Source organism: Macaca thibetana, chromosome 19, assembly GCF_024542745.1.
Source record: "Macaca thibetana thibetana isolate TM-01 chromosome 19, ASM2454274v1, whole genome shotgun sequence".
NCBI classification, from domain to species: domain Eukaryota; kingdom Metazoa; phylum Chordata; class Mammalia; order Primates; family Cercopithecidae; genus Macaca; species Macaca thibetana.
In genome coordinates, this window is record NC_065596.1 from 13724020 (window position 1) to 13739162 (window position 15143).

The 15143-nt window shown below is 51.9% G+C and overlaps 2 protein-coding genes across 4 annotated transcripts in view; one reads left to right on the plus strand and one right to left on the minus strand.

Moving 5' to 3' along the window:
• Positions 1–15143, minus strand: part of SLC44A2 (solute carrier family 44 member 2) — a 238175-nt gene that overhangs the window by 16451 nt on the left and 206581 nt on the right. The window contains exons 1-10 of one of the 3 annotated variants that reach the window (XM_050770229.1): positions 8128–8663; positions 7501–7549; positions 6010–6083; positions 5800–5884; positions 1746–1830; positions 1503–1613; positions 1353–1413; positions 1139–1262; positions 938–1021; positions 733–845 (exon numbers count right to left, since the gene is read on the minus strand). In XM_050770229.1, coding sequence (XP_050626186.1) covers positions 733–845; positions 938–1021; positions 1139–1262; positions 1353–1413; positions 1503–1613; positions 1746–1830; positions 5800–5884; positions 6010–6083; positions 7501–7549; positions 8128–8164 — 823 coding nt within the window. In that variant the 5' untranslated portion in view covers positions 8165–8663. Of the gene's footprint in view, positions 1–732; positions 846–937; positions 1022–1138; positions 1263–1352; positions 1414–1502; positions 1614–1745; positions 1831–5799; positions 5885–6009; positions 6084–7500; positions 7550–8127; positions 8664–15143 lie in introns of those variants that run through there. The other 2 variants (XM_050770230.1, XM_050770231.1) reach the window with 2 other exon arrangements.
• The window catches only part of KRI1 (KRI1 homolog), a 74522-nt gene continuing 68832 nt past the window's right edge, over positions 9454–15143 (plus strand). The window contains exon 1 of the mRNA XM_050770241.1: positions 9454–9457. The gene's annotated coding sequence lies outside the window, so the exon portion shown is untranslated. The remainder of the gene's footprint in view (positions 9458–15143) is intronic.

Here is a 15143-nt window from a genome sequence, read left to right on the forward strand (position 1 = left end):
GGCTAACACGGTGAAACCCCATCTCTACTAAAAATTCAAAAAATTAGCCGGGCGTGGTGGCGGGTGCCTGTAGTCCCAGCTACTTGGGAGGCTGAGGCAGGGGAATGGCGTGAGCCCGGGAGGCAGAGCTTGCAGTGAGCAGAGATCACGCCACTACACTCCAGCCTGGGCGATAGAGTGAGACTAGGTCTCAAATAAAAATTAAAAAAAAAAGAGAAATTGAAGCACAGTTAGGTTGAGGCACTTGCCCAAGGAATTGGCAAAGCCAGGATTTGAACCTCTGCTATTCTGGTACCATAGTATGCATCCTTAACTACAGCGCTGAGACATTTTTTCTTTTTCTTTTTTTTTGAGACGGAGTTTCGCTCTTGTTGCCCAGGCTGGAGTGCAATGGCGTGAACTCGGCTCACTGCAACCTCCGCCTCCCAGGTTCAAGCGATTCTCCTGCCTCAGCCTCCCTAGTAGCTGGGATTACAGGTATATACCACCATGCCCAGCTAATTTTGTATTTTAAGTAGAGATGGGGTTTCTCCATGTTGGTCAGGCTGGTCTCGAACTCCTGACCTCAGTGATCTGCCTGCTTTGGCCTCCCAAAGTGCTGGGATTACAGGTGTGAGCCACTGCACCCAGCCTGACATTTTCTTTTTTTTCCCTGATGGGCCATTTGCATGGGAAAGGGCAGGGCAGTGTGCAGATTCAGGAAAGAAGAGTCACGGGGAGGGGGTAACCTACCGTAGCCCAGCACCAGAATCACCATAATGATCATCACCCAGACCATAATGCCAGCCAGGAAGCGGAGCAGGATGATGAATAGGAGGCTCATTGCCATAGCAATGACCAGACCTCTGGGGAAAAGAAAATGGTCATGAACAGACTCCATCCCCGGCCAGGCTTAGAAGGGGCAGCCAGGGGAGAGGCCCCTTCCCTCCTGACTTACATGATAATCCAATACCAAGAGACCGTGTAATCTTCAAATATGCGCATGGCGAGTTGCCGCGCCTCTAGGACTCCATTGGCTTTCCTGGGGGAAGGAGACCGAGGCTCAGGTCAGACCCTCTTCTGTGATCAGGTCAACCCCAGGGGATGCCTGTCCCACCCAGGAAAGTGCGACCCCGGTGTGGTGCGCCAATCTCCTCACTTAGCGCCCTCCACCAGGTCCGTGATGTTTTTCCGGGAGCCATGCCCATCCTCATAAGTCGTCTCATTGCCCACCATCAGGACACCCTTGTGGGCGTGGATGGCGGGGAAGCATCTCCGGGCCACTGCATGGAGCAGAGGATGGGACCAGTCAGGCTGAGCCTCTGCACAGCCTCCCCGTCCCCACCTGAGTCTCCTGGGATCCCCTGACTCACAGGGTTTGCTGGGGATGAGGACAGCAGGGCAGTCACCATCTCGAAGCACCTCAGCCACTCCCTGCCAAGAGGGATGGAGGGAGGTGAGTCCCCAAGGCTAGTACACTGCCGCTGCCCATACCTGGGCTCTCAGGACAGTCTACAACTCACTTTATTGTCCTTGAAGCCAGGAACACAGAACTGCTTATAGTACTCAAAGTCCCGGGAGCTGCGAGCATTCAGGTACGTGAGGTAGCGGTCGGGGCATTTTTCCACGCAGATCTGGGCGGGAAGAAGGAAGGCATTGGGTGGGGTTGGGACAGACCACTCAGGACAGAGGTCCCAGCCCACATTCACAGGGGGAAAAGGATGGAAAGTGGGGAGAGGAAAAAGGGAATGGTGGGGACAGGTTACCTGAGGAGTGGGACATTGGAATTCCAGCAGAACCAGGGGGCTGGCACATTTCACAATGTTGAAATAAAACAAGTAGGGTTTGTTCCTGGAGTTGGAGAAGGGAGAATGGAAACTGTTAAGACTTCTTTTTTTTTTTTTTTTTGACGAAATCTCGCTCTTGTTGCCCAGGATGGAGTGCAATGGCACGATCTTGGCTCACTGCAACCTCCGCCTCCTGGGTTCAAACGATTCTCCTGCCTCAGCCTCCCGAGTAGCTGGGATTACAGGTGCCCGCTTCCAAGCCTGGCTAATTCTGTATTTTTAGTAGAGACGGGGTTTCAACCATGTTGGCCAGGCTGGTCTCAAACTCCTGACCTCAAGTGATCCACCTGCCTTCGCCTCCCAAAGTGTTGGGATTATAGGTGTGAGCCACCACACCCAACCTGTTAAGATTTCTTAACCACCCTATAGTAAACTTTATTTTATTTATTTTTTTTTTTAAGACAGAGTCTCGCTCTGTCGCCCAGGCTGGAGTTGCAGTGGCACAATCTCGGCTCACTGCAAGCTCCGCCTCCCGGGTTCAAACAATTCTCCTGCCTCAGCCTCCCGAGTAGCTGGGACTACAGGTGCCTGCCATGATGCCCGGCTAATTTTTGTATTTTTAGTAGAGACAGGGTATTACCGTGTTAGCCAGGGTGGTCTCGAACTCCTGACCTCAGGCAATCCACCTGCCTCGACCTCCCAAAGTATTGGGTTTATATGTGTGAGCCACTGCGCCCAGCCTCTTTTTTTTTTTTTTGAGACAGAGTCTTTCTCTGTTGCCCAGGCTGGTGAGCAGTGGCACAGTCTTGGCTCACTGCAGCCTCTAGTGATCCTGGGCTCAAGTGATCTTCCACCTCGCCCTCCTGAGCACCTGGGACTACAGACATGTACAACCACACCTGGCTAATTTTTTGTATTTTTGGTAGCGACAGAGTTTCACCACGTTGCCCAGGCTGGCATCAAGCAATCCTCCTCCATAAGTGCGGGGATTACAGGCATGAGCCACCGTGCCCGGACTGTTGTTTCCTTTCAGATATTTTCTGTGGCTGGGCATGTTAGCTCACGCCTGTAATCCCAGCACTTTGGGAGGCCAAGGCAGGTGGATCACCTGAGGTCAGGAGTTCGAGACCAGCCTGGCCAACATAGAGAAACCACGTCTCTGCTAAAAATACAAAAAAATTAGCCGGGTGTGGTGGCGGGCACCTGTAATCCCAGCTACTTAGGAGGCTGAGGCAGGAGAATTGCTTGAACCTGGGTGGCGGAGGTTGCAGTGAGCCAAGATCACACCATTGCACTCCAGCCTGGGCGACGGAGTGAGACTCTGTCTCAAAAAGAAAAAAAAAAAAGATGGGCTGGGCACGGTGGCTCACACCTGTAATCCCAGCACTTTGGGAGGCCGAGGCAGGCAGATCACGAGGTCAGGAGATCAAGATCATCCTGGCTAACACAGTGAAACCCCGTCTCTACAAAAATACAAAAAAAAATTAGCCGGGTGTGGTGGCGGGCACCTGTAGTCCCAGCTAATCGGGAGGCTGAGGCAGGAGAATGGCATGAACCCGGGAGGCGGAGCTTGCAGTGAGCCGAGATGACGCCACTGCACTCCAGCCTGGGTGACAGAGCGAAACTCCGTCTCAAAAAAAAAAAAAGGTATTTTATATAGGGCCAGGCAGGGTGGCTTAGGCCTGTCTTGTGCCAGCACTTTCGAAGGCCCAGGTGGCAAGATTGCTTGAGCCCAGGAGTTCCAGGCTGTAGCGAGCTATGATCCTGCCACTAGCTGACAGAGTGAGATACTGTATCAAAATAGTAATAATAATAGTAATAATAATAATAGGCTGGGTGTGGTTGCTCACACCTGTAATCCCAGCAGTTTGGGAAGCCAAGGCAGGCAGATAACCTGAGGTCAGGAGTTCGAGACCAGCCTGACCAATATGCTAAAACCCTATCTCTACTAAAAACACAAAAATTAGCCAGGCGTGGTGGCGTGTGCCTGTAATCCCAGCTACTCGGGAGGCTGAGACAGGAGAATCACTTGAACCTGGGAGATGGAGGTTGCAGTGAGCCGAGATTGCGCCATTGCACTCCAGCCTGGGTAATAAGAGCGAAATCCGTTTCACAATAATAATAATAATAATAATAATAATTTAAAAACTGCAGCATCAGCAACTCTATGCCAGGTGCCATTCTTTTTTTTTTTTTTTTTTTTTTTTTTGAGATGCAGTCTTGCTCTGTTGCCCAGGCTGGAGTGCAGTGGCATGATCTCGGCTCATTACAACCTCTGCCTCCCAGGTTCAAGCAATTCTCCTGCCTCAGCCTCCCGAGTAGCCAGGATTACAGGCACATACCACAATGCCCAGCTAATTTTTTTGTATTTTTAGTAGAGACGGGGTTTCACCATGTTGGCCAGGCTGGTCTTGATCCTCCCACCTCAGCCTCCCAAAGTACTGGGATGATAGGTGTGAGCCACCGTGCCCAGCGATGCCAGGTGGCATTCTAAGCTCTGTACATGTATTGGCACATCTAACCATCAAAATAGCCCGATGAGGGTGGGACCGTTATGATCCTCATTTTAGAGATGAGGAAAACGAGGTTCAGAGAGATTGAGACACCTGCCCTAGGTCACAGAGCCAGGAAGTGACTGTGCTTGCTCAGGCTGTGCTTGCTCTGCTGTCTCACCTGTTCATCACCACCTGACGTCTGATCCAGGACTGTCCCCTCTCAGTCTCTCCCGCCCTTAAAATGTGTGCTGCCAGAGAACAGGATGCTTACTATCTCATTTAGAGCTGTGTGTCCCCAAGGACTGGACTAGTGGCTGAGGGTGGTGGAACTTTTATCAGTACTTGTTTTCTTGTTGTTTTGTTGAGACCAGGTCTCGCTGTGTCATCCAGGCTGGAGAGCAATGGTACAATTAAACCTTACTGCAGCCTTGGCCTCCCAGCTCAAGCGATCCTCCCACCTCAGCCTGCTGGGTAGCTGGGACCAGAGGGGCGTCCCCACCACATCCACCTAATTTTTTTTTTTTTTTTTTTTTTGAGACAGAGTCTCACTCTGTCGCCCAGGCTGGAGTGCAGTGGCCGGATCTCAGCTCACTGCAAGCTCCGCCTCCCGGGTTCACGCCATTCTCCTGCCTCAGCCTCCGGAGTAGCTGGGACTACAGGCGCCCGCCACCTCGCCTGGCTAGCTTTTTTTTTTTGTATTTTTTAGTAGAGACGGGGTTTCACCGGATTAGCCAGGATGGTCTCGATTTCCTGACCTTGTGATCCGCCCGTCTCGGCCTCCCGAAGTGCTGGGATTACAGGCTTGAGCCACTGCTCCCGGGCACATCCACCTAATTTTTGTTTGCTTTTTTTTTTTGAGACAGAGTCTCGCTCCATCGCCCAGGCTGTAGTGCGGTGGCATGATCTCACTCACTGCAAGCTCCGCCTCCCGGGTTCATGCCATTCTCCTGCCTCAGCCTCCTGAGTAGCTGGGATTACAGGCGTCCGCCACCACGCCCGGCTAATTTTTTGTATTTTTTTTTTTTAGTAGAGACGGGGTTTCACCGTGTTGGCCAGGATGGTCTCAATCTCCTGACCTCGTGATCCGCCTGCCTTGGCCTCCCAAAGTGCTGGGATTACAGGTGTGAGCCACCGCGCCCAGCTGTTTGTCTGTTTTGAGACTGAGTCTCGCTCTGTCCCCCAGGCTAAAGTGCAGTGGCGTGATCTCGGCTCACTGCAACCTCTGCCTCCTGGGTTCAAGTGATTCTCCTGCCTCAGCCTCCCAAGTAGCTGGGATTACAGGCGTGTGCCACCATGTTCGGCTAATTTTTGTATTTTTATTAGAGACAGGGTTTCGCCATGTTGGCCAGGCTGGTCTTGAACTCCTGGCCTAAAGCAATACTCCTGCCCCGGCCTCCCTAAGTGTTGGAATTTCGGGCGTGAGTCACTGCGCCCAGCCTGTAAGCACTTGTTAAGTAGACTTAGGGAGATGGGGAACGCCTAGAACCTTCTGACCCCTCCTCTCTAGCCCCCCGCCATGCCCCAAGGAGTCAACTCACTCGTTTTTTGTGCCCTTCTGCCCACAGAACTCGCCCCGGCTATCAGTAGGGTAGATCACCTTTCGAGGGTCTCCATGAGTCCAGGCTGTGGAAAGATTCAGGGATACTGAGACACTACCACTCCTGAAATCCAGCCGTGTTCCCACTCCAGAGGCTATGGCTGCCTCCGCCCACCCTGGAACTCCAAGTCCTGCCCCGTTCTCTACTCACCTATAATGCCCACAGCCACGTAGCCCACAATGGCCAGGAGCAGGAATACACAGCATATGACGTCCGTGCAGCCCCTGGGGAGCAGAGGGGCAGCGTTTGGAGAAGCCTTGGTGCCATGTGCACCATGGGCCCATCTGTCCTCTGCAAACACCCTCATCCGTGTATTATTTGGACAAATTTTCCTGAGTGGTTTGAATGCTGTACCAAAGGCACATGCATTTTTATTTTTATTTCATTTCATTTTTTAATTTTGTGCAATAGAGTCTCACTCTGTCATCCAGGCTGGAGGACAGCGGCACAATCATAGCTCACTACAGCCTCGAACTCCTGGGCTCAAGCGATCCTCCTGCCTCAGCTTCCCAAGTAGTTGAGACTACAGGTGCACACCACCATACATTTTTTTAAATTTATATATATTCTGTAGAGATAAGGTCTAGCTATGTTGCCCAAGCTAGTCTTTTTTTTTTTTTTTTTTTTTTTGAGAGGGAGTCTCACTCTGTTGCCCAGGCTGGAGTGCAGTGGCACGATCTCAGCTTACTGCAACCTCTACCTCCCAGGTTCAAGCAATTCTCCTGCTTCAGTCTCCCAAGTAGCTGGGATTATAGGTGCCCGCCACCACGCCTGGCTAATTCTTGTATTTTTAGTAGAGACAGGGTTTCACCATGTTGGTCAGGCTGGTCTTGATCTCCTGACCTCAAGTGATCCACCTACCTTGGCCTCCCAAAGTGCTGGTATTACAGGTGTGAGCCACCGTGCCTGGCTGCATTTTATTGTTTTGTTATTATTTTTTTGAGACAGAGTCTCACTCTTGTCGTCCAGGCTGGAGTACTGTAGAGCAGTCTCAGTTTACTGCAACCTCCACCTCCCAGGTTCAAGCAATTCTCCTTTCTCAGTCTCCTGAGTAGCCTCTGAGTAGTCACAGCTACTTGGGAGGCTGAGACAGGAGAAGCGCTTGAACCGGGAGGGGAAGGTTGCAGTGAGCTGAGTTTGCACCGCTCCACCCTGGGTGACAGAGTGAGACTCTATCTCAAAAATAAATAAATAAACAAAAAATACGAACATGGTAAAAATTAAATCCAGGCCAGATGTTGTGACTCACACCTGTAATCCCAGCACTTTGGGAAGCCAAGGCAGGTGGATCGCTTTGAGCTCAAGAGATCGAGAACAGCATGGGCAACACAGCAAAACATCTCTGCTAAAATTACAACAACAACAAAAAATTAGCCGGGTGCATGCCTGTAATCCCAGCTACTCGGGAGAATGAGGTGGTAGAACTGCTTAAACCTGGGAGGTGAAAGTTGCAGTGAGCCGATATCGCGCCACTGCACTCCAGCCTGGCGACAGAGCAAGACTCCGTCTCAAACAAACAAAACAAGTTTCAAATATTTGTCACTAGTCTGTTGGAGAACAGATCGGGGGTGGGGGTGTGTGAAGAGACAGGGATTGGGGTAGTATTAGCAGGGAGAACCCTCCAAAACCCAAAGCCCTTACCTATTGTAAATAGGTCCTTTGAAAGTGGGATCATACTTCTGCGGCGTTCCTGAAAGTCAAAAAGATTGATGGGGTTGGAGACCTGAACCAAGACAGGGCTGGGAGAGCGCCCCCTCCCAAAAGCCCCTAGGGGTGTCTTTGCCTCGGCAAGAATGAATTTCTGAGACCTGTGGAATTTTCTGCCTCACCCACCTCCAGGTGACCACACCCAAGCCCCCAGTTCTGGCAGGCCAGGACTGGGGAGGAAGGAGGAATCACTAATTGTGAACAAATTTATTAACTGGCGGCCACCCACTGGTAAGAGGGCTGAAATGGTGGCCACCAGGGAACTAGGTGGAGACGGGGAAGGTCTGAGATGGGATAGGGGGAAGGGGGCGCTGGCAGCAGTGCCAGGCAGAGGGCTACAGGGGCAGGTCCTTTGGGTGGGGGAGAGTAAGGAGGGTCGTCTGCGAGGCTCCGGGGGAAAAGTGGGGTAAGGGGGGCTGGCTGATGGTAGGGAGGCTCCAGGCGCAGATTTGCAATTGCGCTCCCCCTCCAGCCCCCTTCCCTGCGCCCCATGTCCTCTCGAGGCCCCCACCGAGGGGCCGAGGGGTCGGCCCGGGGCTGTGGGCGGGGGTCGCTGCCTACCGTGTTTCCCGTAGTAGTGGGGCCGCTCGTCCCCCATCCCTGCAGGCGACCAGCCCCGGCGGCCGCCCGCGCTCTGTCCCGCGCCCCCTCGGCCCTCCCGAGTCTGGAGGGAGGCACTGACCGCGCGACTGGCGGCGGCTCCTCCCAGCACAGCGCCAGGCGGGGCGGCCCAAACCGGTCAGACCGGCCCAAGCTGGGCAGCTGCCCAGACTGTGGGACCCGGGAGGGCGCGGGCGGGGCGGCAGCTGCTCCCGCCACTCACCGGCCGGCCGGATTTAGCCCTCCCCGCCCCCACCCGAGAACCCTGCGGCTTCACCCCGGGAACACTCCGCCACCGGGCGACACCGCCCAGAACCCCTAGCCACCCTGAAAGAGCGTTTCTGTGACTCCGTTTTGCAGGTGTGGAAACTGAGGCACTGGGAGGGAAAACGGCCCACCGCCCAAACGCAGACAACCAACTGTGGAGTGTTGGGGCTGAAAACTTCTCCAACCTGTGCAGGAAATGAGTTTTCTTTTTGTCTGCTTTTTTTTTTTTTTTTTTTTTTTTTTGAGACAGGATCTCCCTGTGTTGCCCAGGCTGGAGTGCAGTGGTGCAATCACAGCTCATCGCAGTCTAAACCTCCCGTCTCAAGCCATCCTCCTGACTCAGCCTCCCAAGTAGCTGGAGCTACAGGTGCTCTACTGCACTCGGCTAATTTTTAATTCTTTTTGTAGAGATGGGATCTTGCTATGTTGCCCAGGCTCATCTTTAACTCCTGGACTTGTGGGCTCCTCCCACCGTGGCCCCCAATTGCATTACTGGGCCTGGCCTTAGAACAAGCATTTATTCAGCCCTTAGTGGGTACAGGCCTTGGGCGGGGCACCATGTACAGTGAGGCACCAGAGAGATCCAAACTCCACCCTTCTGAAGCCCACATCCTCCTGGGTCGCCCTTAATTCAAATGCTCCTTCTGCACCCTCTGAACTAGAAGATACTTAAAAAGGCCTTATCTTCCCTAAGCCTCAGTTTCCTCAACTGCAAAATGAGGCTAAAGTATGAAACCAAAACTGACCTCAAAGAGCAGGAATAGGCCAGGCATGGTGGCTCACGCCTGTAATCCCAGCACTCTGGGAGGCTGAGGTGGGTGGATCACCGGCAATCAGGAGTTTGAAACCAGCCTGGCCAACATGGCAAAACCCCTTCTCTACTAAAAATACAAACATTAGCCAGTGTGGTGGCACATGCCTGTAATCCCAGCTACTTGGGAAACTGAGGCAGGATAATCGCTTAAACCCAGGAGGTGGAGGTTGTAATGAGCCAAGATCACGTCACTGCACTCCAACCTGGGGGACAGAGTGAGACTCTGTCTCAAAAAAAAAAAAAAGAAAAAGGAAAAAAGAAAATAGACTGGGTGTGGAGGCTCACTCCTGTAATCCCAGCAATTTGGGAGGCCAAGGTGGGCAGATCGTGAGGTCAAGAGATCAAGACCATCCTGGCTAAGTTGGTGAAACCCCATCTCTACAAAAAATACAAAAATTAGCTGGGCATGGTGGTGCGCACCTGTAGTCCCAGCTACTTGGGAGGCTGAGGCAGCAGAATCACTTGAACCCAGGAGGTGGACATTGCAATGAGCCAAGATCGCGCCACTGCACTCCAGCCTGGGCGACAGAGCGAGACTCTGTCTCAAAAAATTAATTAATTAATTAAATTAAAAAACAATCTAAAAAAAGAAAAACACTGCATAGATCAGGCATGGCATACCAGGGGTACACACTTAGTATCAGGGTTCACAGTTGGCAATGGGTATACTGTATGATCACTGTAACGGTGTTCAATCAACATAGGGGTACAGAGCAGGTATGGGATGCTGCAAGTATGGGGCATATGGTCAGTGAAGCCACAGGTAACATGGATGTATATAATTATCACAGAGGCACTTAATCTGTTTGTGGGTATATAGTAGGGGTGAAGGGTATACAGTTTGTGTGACGTATACAGCCATCATGGGTGTATACTATGGGAGGATACCAGCATGGTACAGCTGGCCGCACCCCCCATGCCTACTGTATACCCCCATGCCTACTGTATACCCCCACACCAACTATCCACCCACATGCTGATTATATACTCCTTTGCGTACTAAAACTGATCTCACTGGTTGGGTGCTATGGCTCATGCCTGTAATCCCAGCACTTAGAGAGGCCAATGTGGACAGACTGCCTGAGGTCAAGAGTTTGAGACCAGTCTGGCCAACATGGTGAAACCCTGTCTCTACTAAAAATACAAAAATATTAGCCAGGTGTAGTGACGTGGGCCTGTAATCCCAGCTACTGGGGAGGATGAGGCAGGGGAATTGCTTGGGCCAGGGAGGTATAGGTTGAGGGAGCCGAGATTGCACCACCGCACTCCAACCTGTGCTACAGAGTGAGACTCTGTCTCAAAAAACAAATAAAAATTAAAAAATAAAATACAACTGGTCTCACTGTATCTCCCAACTTTTGTGTGTGTGTGTTTTGAGACAGAGTCTTTCACCCAGGCTGAAGTTCAGTAGCGTAATCTCGACTCACTGCAACCTCCACCTCCCAGGTTCAAGCAATTCTCCTGTCTCAGCCTCCGGAGTAGCTGGGATTACAGGCGCGTGCCGTAACACCCGGCTAATTTTTGTATTTTTAGCAGAGACGGTGTTTCACCATGTTGGCCAGAATGATCTCAAAACTACTGATCTCAGGTGATCCACCCACCTTGGCCTCCCAAAGTGCTGGGATTACAGGCATGAGCCACTGAGCGCAGCCAGTATCTTCCAACTTTGAGGCCGCTTGTGAATTTATTTATTTTTATTATTATTATTTTTAAAAATAGAGACGGGCTGGGCGCGGTGGCTCACGCCTGTAATCCCAGCACCGTGGGAGGCCAAGGCGGGCAGATCATCTGAGGTCAGGAGTTCAAGACCGGCCTGGCCAACATGGCAAAACCCTGTCTGTACTAAAAATACAAAAATTAGCCAGGCGTGGTGGTGGGCACCTGTAATCCCGGATACTGGGGAGGCTGAAGTAGGAGAATGGTTTGAACCTGGGAGGTGGAGGTTGCAATGAGCCGAGATTATGCCACTGTACTCCAGCCTGGGCGACAGAGCGAGACTCTGTCTCAAAAAACATAAAATACAATACAATAAAAATAGAGACAGGATCTCACTGTGTTACCCAGGCTAGTCTCAAACTCCTGGCCTTAAGCAATCCTCCCACCTCAGCCTCCCAAAGTGCTGGGATTGCAGGCAACCTGGCCCTACTTGAATATTTATAGATATTTATAGTGCAACCGATTATTTGGTTAACATGCGTTATACAGGTGGCGTGGAGGTATCCTCAGCAGGAATATACATTTGGTGTTGGGAGTACACAGACAGCATGAGCTTATACATTCAGCGTGATCATATACAGTTAGTGTCCAATAATTGTTGCTGCTGCCTTAGACTCTAGGACTCGCAGGCAGGATTCTGGTCACTAACTCAGCTTATCCTTAAAAAGGCTCCCTCTCAGCCGGGCATGGTGGCTCACGCCTGTAATTCCAGCACTTTGGGAGGCCGAGACGGGCGGATCACGAGGTCAGGAGATCGAGACCATCCTGGCTAAGGGATGTGTTTGTACTGGGCTCAGGAAGTTTGAGAGATATGTGGCGATATGTGGTGAGATGGGAGGATGGGGTGTGTTTGTACTGGGCTTGTTTGTTTTGAGCCCGGGGCTGAGGAATGTGCCCGGCTCCTCTCAGCTAACACGGTGAAACTCTGTCTCTACTAAAAATACAAAAAATTAGCCGGGCATGTTGGCAGGAGCCTGTAGTCCCAGCTACTCGGGAGGCTGAGGCAGGAGAATGGCATGAATCCGGGAGGCAGAGCTTGCAGTGAGCCGAGATCGCACCACTGCACTCCAGCCTGGGCGACAGAGCGAGACTCAGTCTCAAAAAAAAAAAAGGCGCCTTCCTCCTAGTTACCTCCAGCAGAGGGGCCCTGTCTAAACACCTGGACCACAGGCGAGGCCCGAGGCACCAAGTCATGCCCTGGGGTGACCCAGACTCTGAAAGAAGCCCTGTGGTTCTCGAAGTCTCTGGCAGCCCAAAGGCTAGCTGGTCCCACCCTACCCATTCCAAGCAGCGGACAAAGAGAGCGAGCCACAGGCCTCTTCCGTTCCCAACTACATGGGGTGCCCTGGGGACATTTTATTCAGGCCCCGCCCACCAGTTTCACACTGAGGAATCCCAAAAATTGAGCCCTCAGGAAACCGCACACCCATATGACATCTGTCTCCCCCCAACACATGTGGGCATCTCATACTCAGTGCAGCGGCATCCAAGCTTTTTTTTTTTTTTTTTTTTTTTTTGAGACACAGTCTCGCTCTGTAGCCCAGGCTGGAGTGTAGCGGCCCAATCTCAGCTCACTACAAGCTCCGCCTCCCGGGTTCACGCCATTCTCCTGCCTCAGCCTCCCGTGTAGCTGGGACTACAGGCGCCCGCCACCACGCCCAGGTAATTTTTTGTATTTTTAGTAGAGACGGGATTTCACCGTGTTAGCCAGGATGTTCTCGATCTCCTGACCTTGTGATCCGCCCGCCTCGGCCTCCCAAAGTGCTGGGATTACAGGCGTGAGCCACCGCACCCGGCCGCTTTTTTGTTTTTGAGACAGGGTCTCACTTTGTCGCCCAGGCTGGAGTGCAATGGCACAATCACAGCTCACTGTGGCTTTGACCTCCTGGGCTCAAGCGATCCTCCTACCTCAGCCTCCTGAGTAGCTGGGACCACAGGCATGCACCACCACACACAGGTAATTTTTTGTACTTTTAGTGGAGACGGGGTCTCACAATGTTGCCCAGGCTGGTCTAGAACTCCTGGCCTCAGGGATCCTTCCAACTGAGCCTCCCAAAGTGCTGTAATTATAAGTGTGAGCCACCGCGCCTGGCCTGCCCGAGCCTCTGATTATCCAGTGACTCAGCTCCATCCTCCCACGTGCTCCGGCCAGGAACCTGGGCTACCTCTCTGCTTGCCTTCAGAGCTATCCAGAATCCAACCTCTTCTCACCTGCTCCTCAAGCACCCACCCTTTCACACAGCGCCCACCACTATGCCAGGACCAACATAGACACTTTCTATTGTCCCTATAGCGGCCAGAGACATCCGTGCACACGTAAGTCAGGGCACATCCCTGCTCTGCTCAGAAACCTCCATGGTTCCCGCCTTATTCCGAGGAAAAAGCCCAACTCTTCGCCACAGCCCACAAGGCCCTGCGTGATCTGCCCTGTCACCTTCCTGCCCTCACCCGCTTCCTCTCTCTCCATGGCTTACTCTGTTCCAGCCTCACTGGCCTCCTGGGTACGTCCCAAACTCAGCAGGCATGGTCCGACCTCAGGGCCTTTGCACTAGCTGCTCGGTCCCTCTGCTTAGAATGCTCTTCTCCCAGATGTCCATACAACTCCACTGCCTTCAGTCCTCACCTGAAATACCACCTTGACAGGGCGTGGTGGCTCACACCTGTCATCCTAGCACTTTGGGAGGCTAAGACAAGCAGATCACTGGAGGCCAGTAGCTCGAGACCAGCCTGGGCAACACTGTGAAACCCCATCTCTACTAAAAGTACAAAAATGAGCCGGGTGAGGCCAGGTGTAGTGGCTCACGCCTATAATCCCAGCACTTTGGGAGGCCGAGGTGGGCAGATCACCTGAGGTCAGGAGTTCGAGACCAGCCTGACCAATATGGAGAAACCCCATTTCCACTAATACAAAAATTAGCGGGGCAAGGTGGCACATGCCTGTAATCCCAGCTACTCGGGAGGCTGAGGCACAAGAATCGCTTGAACCTGGGAGGCGGAGGTTGCAGTGAGCCGAGATCGTGCCATTGCACTCCAGCCTGGGCAACAAGAGCGAAACTCTGTCTCAAAAATAAATAAATAAATAAATAAATAACCCACACACACACACAAAAAAACCCACCATCCCTTTCCTCTCAGTCCTAGGACCTTTCCCTTTCTTTCATTTTTTTCTTTCTTTTTTTTCTTTTTTGAGACAGAGTCTCACTCTGTCGCCCCAGCTGGAGTGCAGTGGTGACATCTAAGCTCACTGCAACCTCTGCCTCCCAGGTTCAAGCAGTTCTCCTGCCTCAGGCTCCCAAGCAGCTGGGACTACAGGCACATACCACCGTGCCCGGCTAATTTTTGTATTTTTAGTAGTAGAGACGGGCTTTCACCACGTTGGCGAGGCTGGTCTCGAACTCCTGACCTCAAGTGATCTGCCCATCTGGACCTCCCAAAGTGCTGGAATTACAGGCGTGAGCCACTATACCTGGTCCCTATGACTTTCTGCTTGTTGTTATTATCAAATAGAGTCTTGCTTCATCACTCAGCCTGGAATGCAGTGGAGCAATCATAGCTCACTGAAGCCTAAACCTCCTGGGCTCTAGTGATTTTCTCACCTCAGCAAGTAGCTGTGACTATAGGCACGCACCACCATGCCTGCCTAGTTTTAAAATTTTTTGTAGAACAGGGTCTCGCTGTGTTGCCCAAGGCTGGTCTCAAACTCCTGGGCTCAAGCCTTCCTCCCACCTTGGCCTCCCAAAGCCCTGGGATTACAGATGTGATAAATTTTGCTTCTTATCACCATCTGACACGTTACACATTTGCTTATTGATTGTTAATTATCTACCCTCTTGCCTATTGCCTGCATAAGGACAGGGACTTATGTGTCTTTCATTCAGGCTGCGTCCCCAGTATACAGCATAGCACCTGACATAAAACAGACATTTAATAAGTATTTGTTGAATGAATAGCCACAATATATAATCCATGTATATAGAGTGAACACTGAAAATAAAAACTCAGCCTAGAATTTCCCAAGGGCACGTACTTTAAAAATTAATTTGTGTTGGTTTTTTTTGAGATGGAGTCTTGCTCTGCTGCCCAATCTTGGCTCACCGCAACTTCTGCCTCCCAGGTTCAAGTGATTCTTCTGCCTCAGCTCCCCCGAGTAACTGGGATTACAGGCGCACACCACTATGCA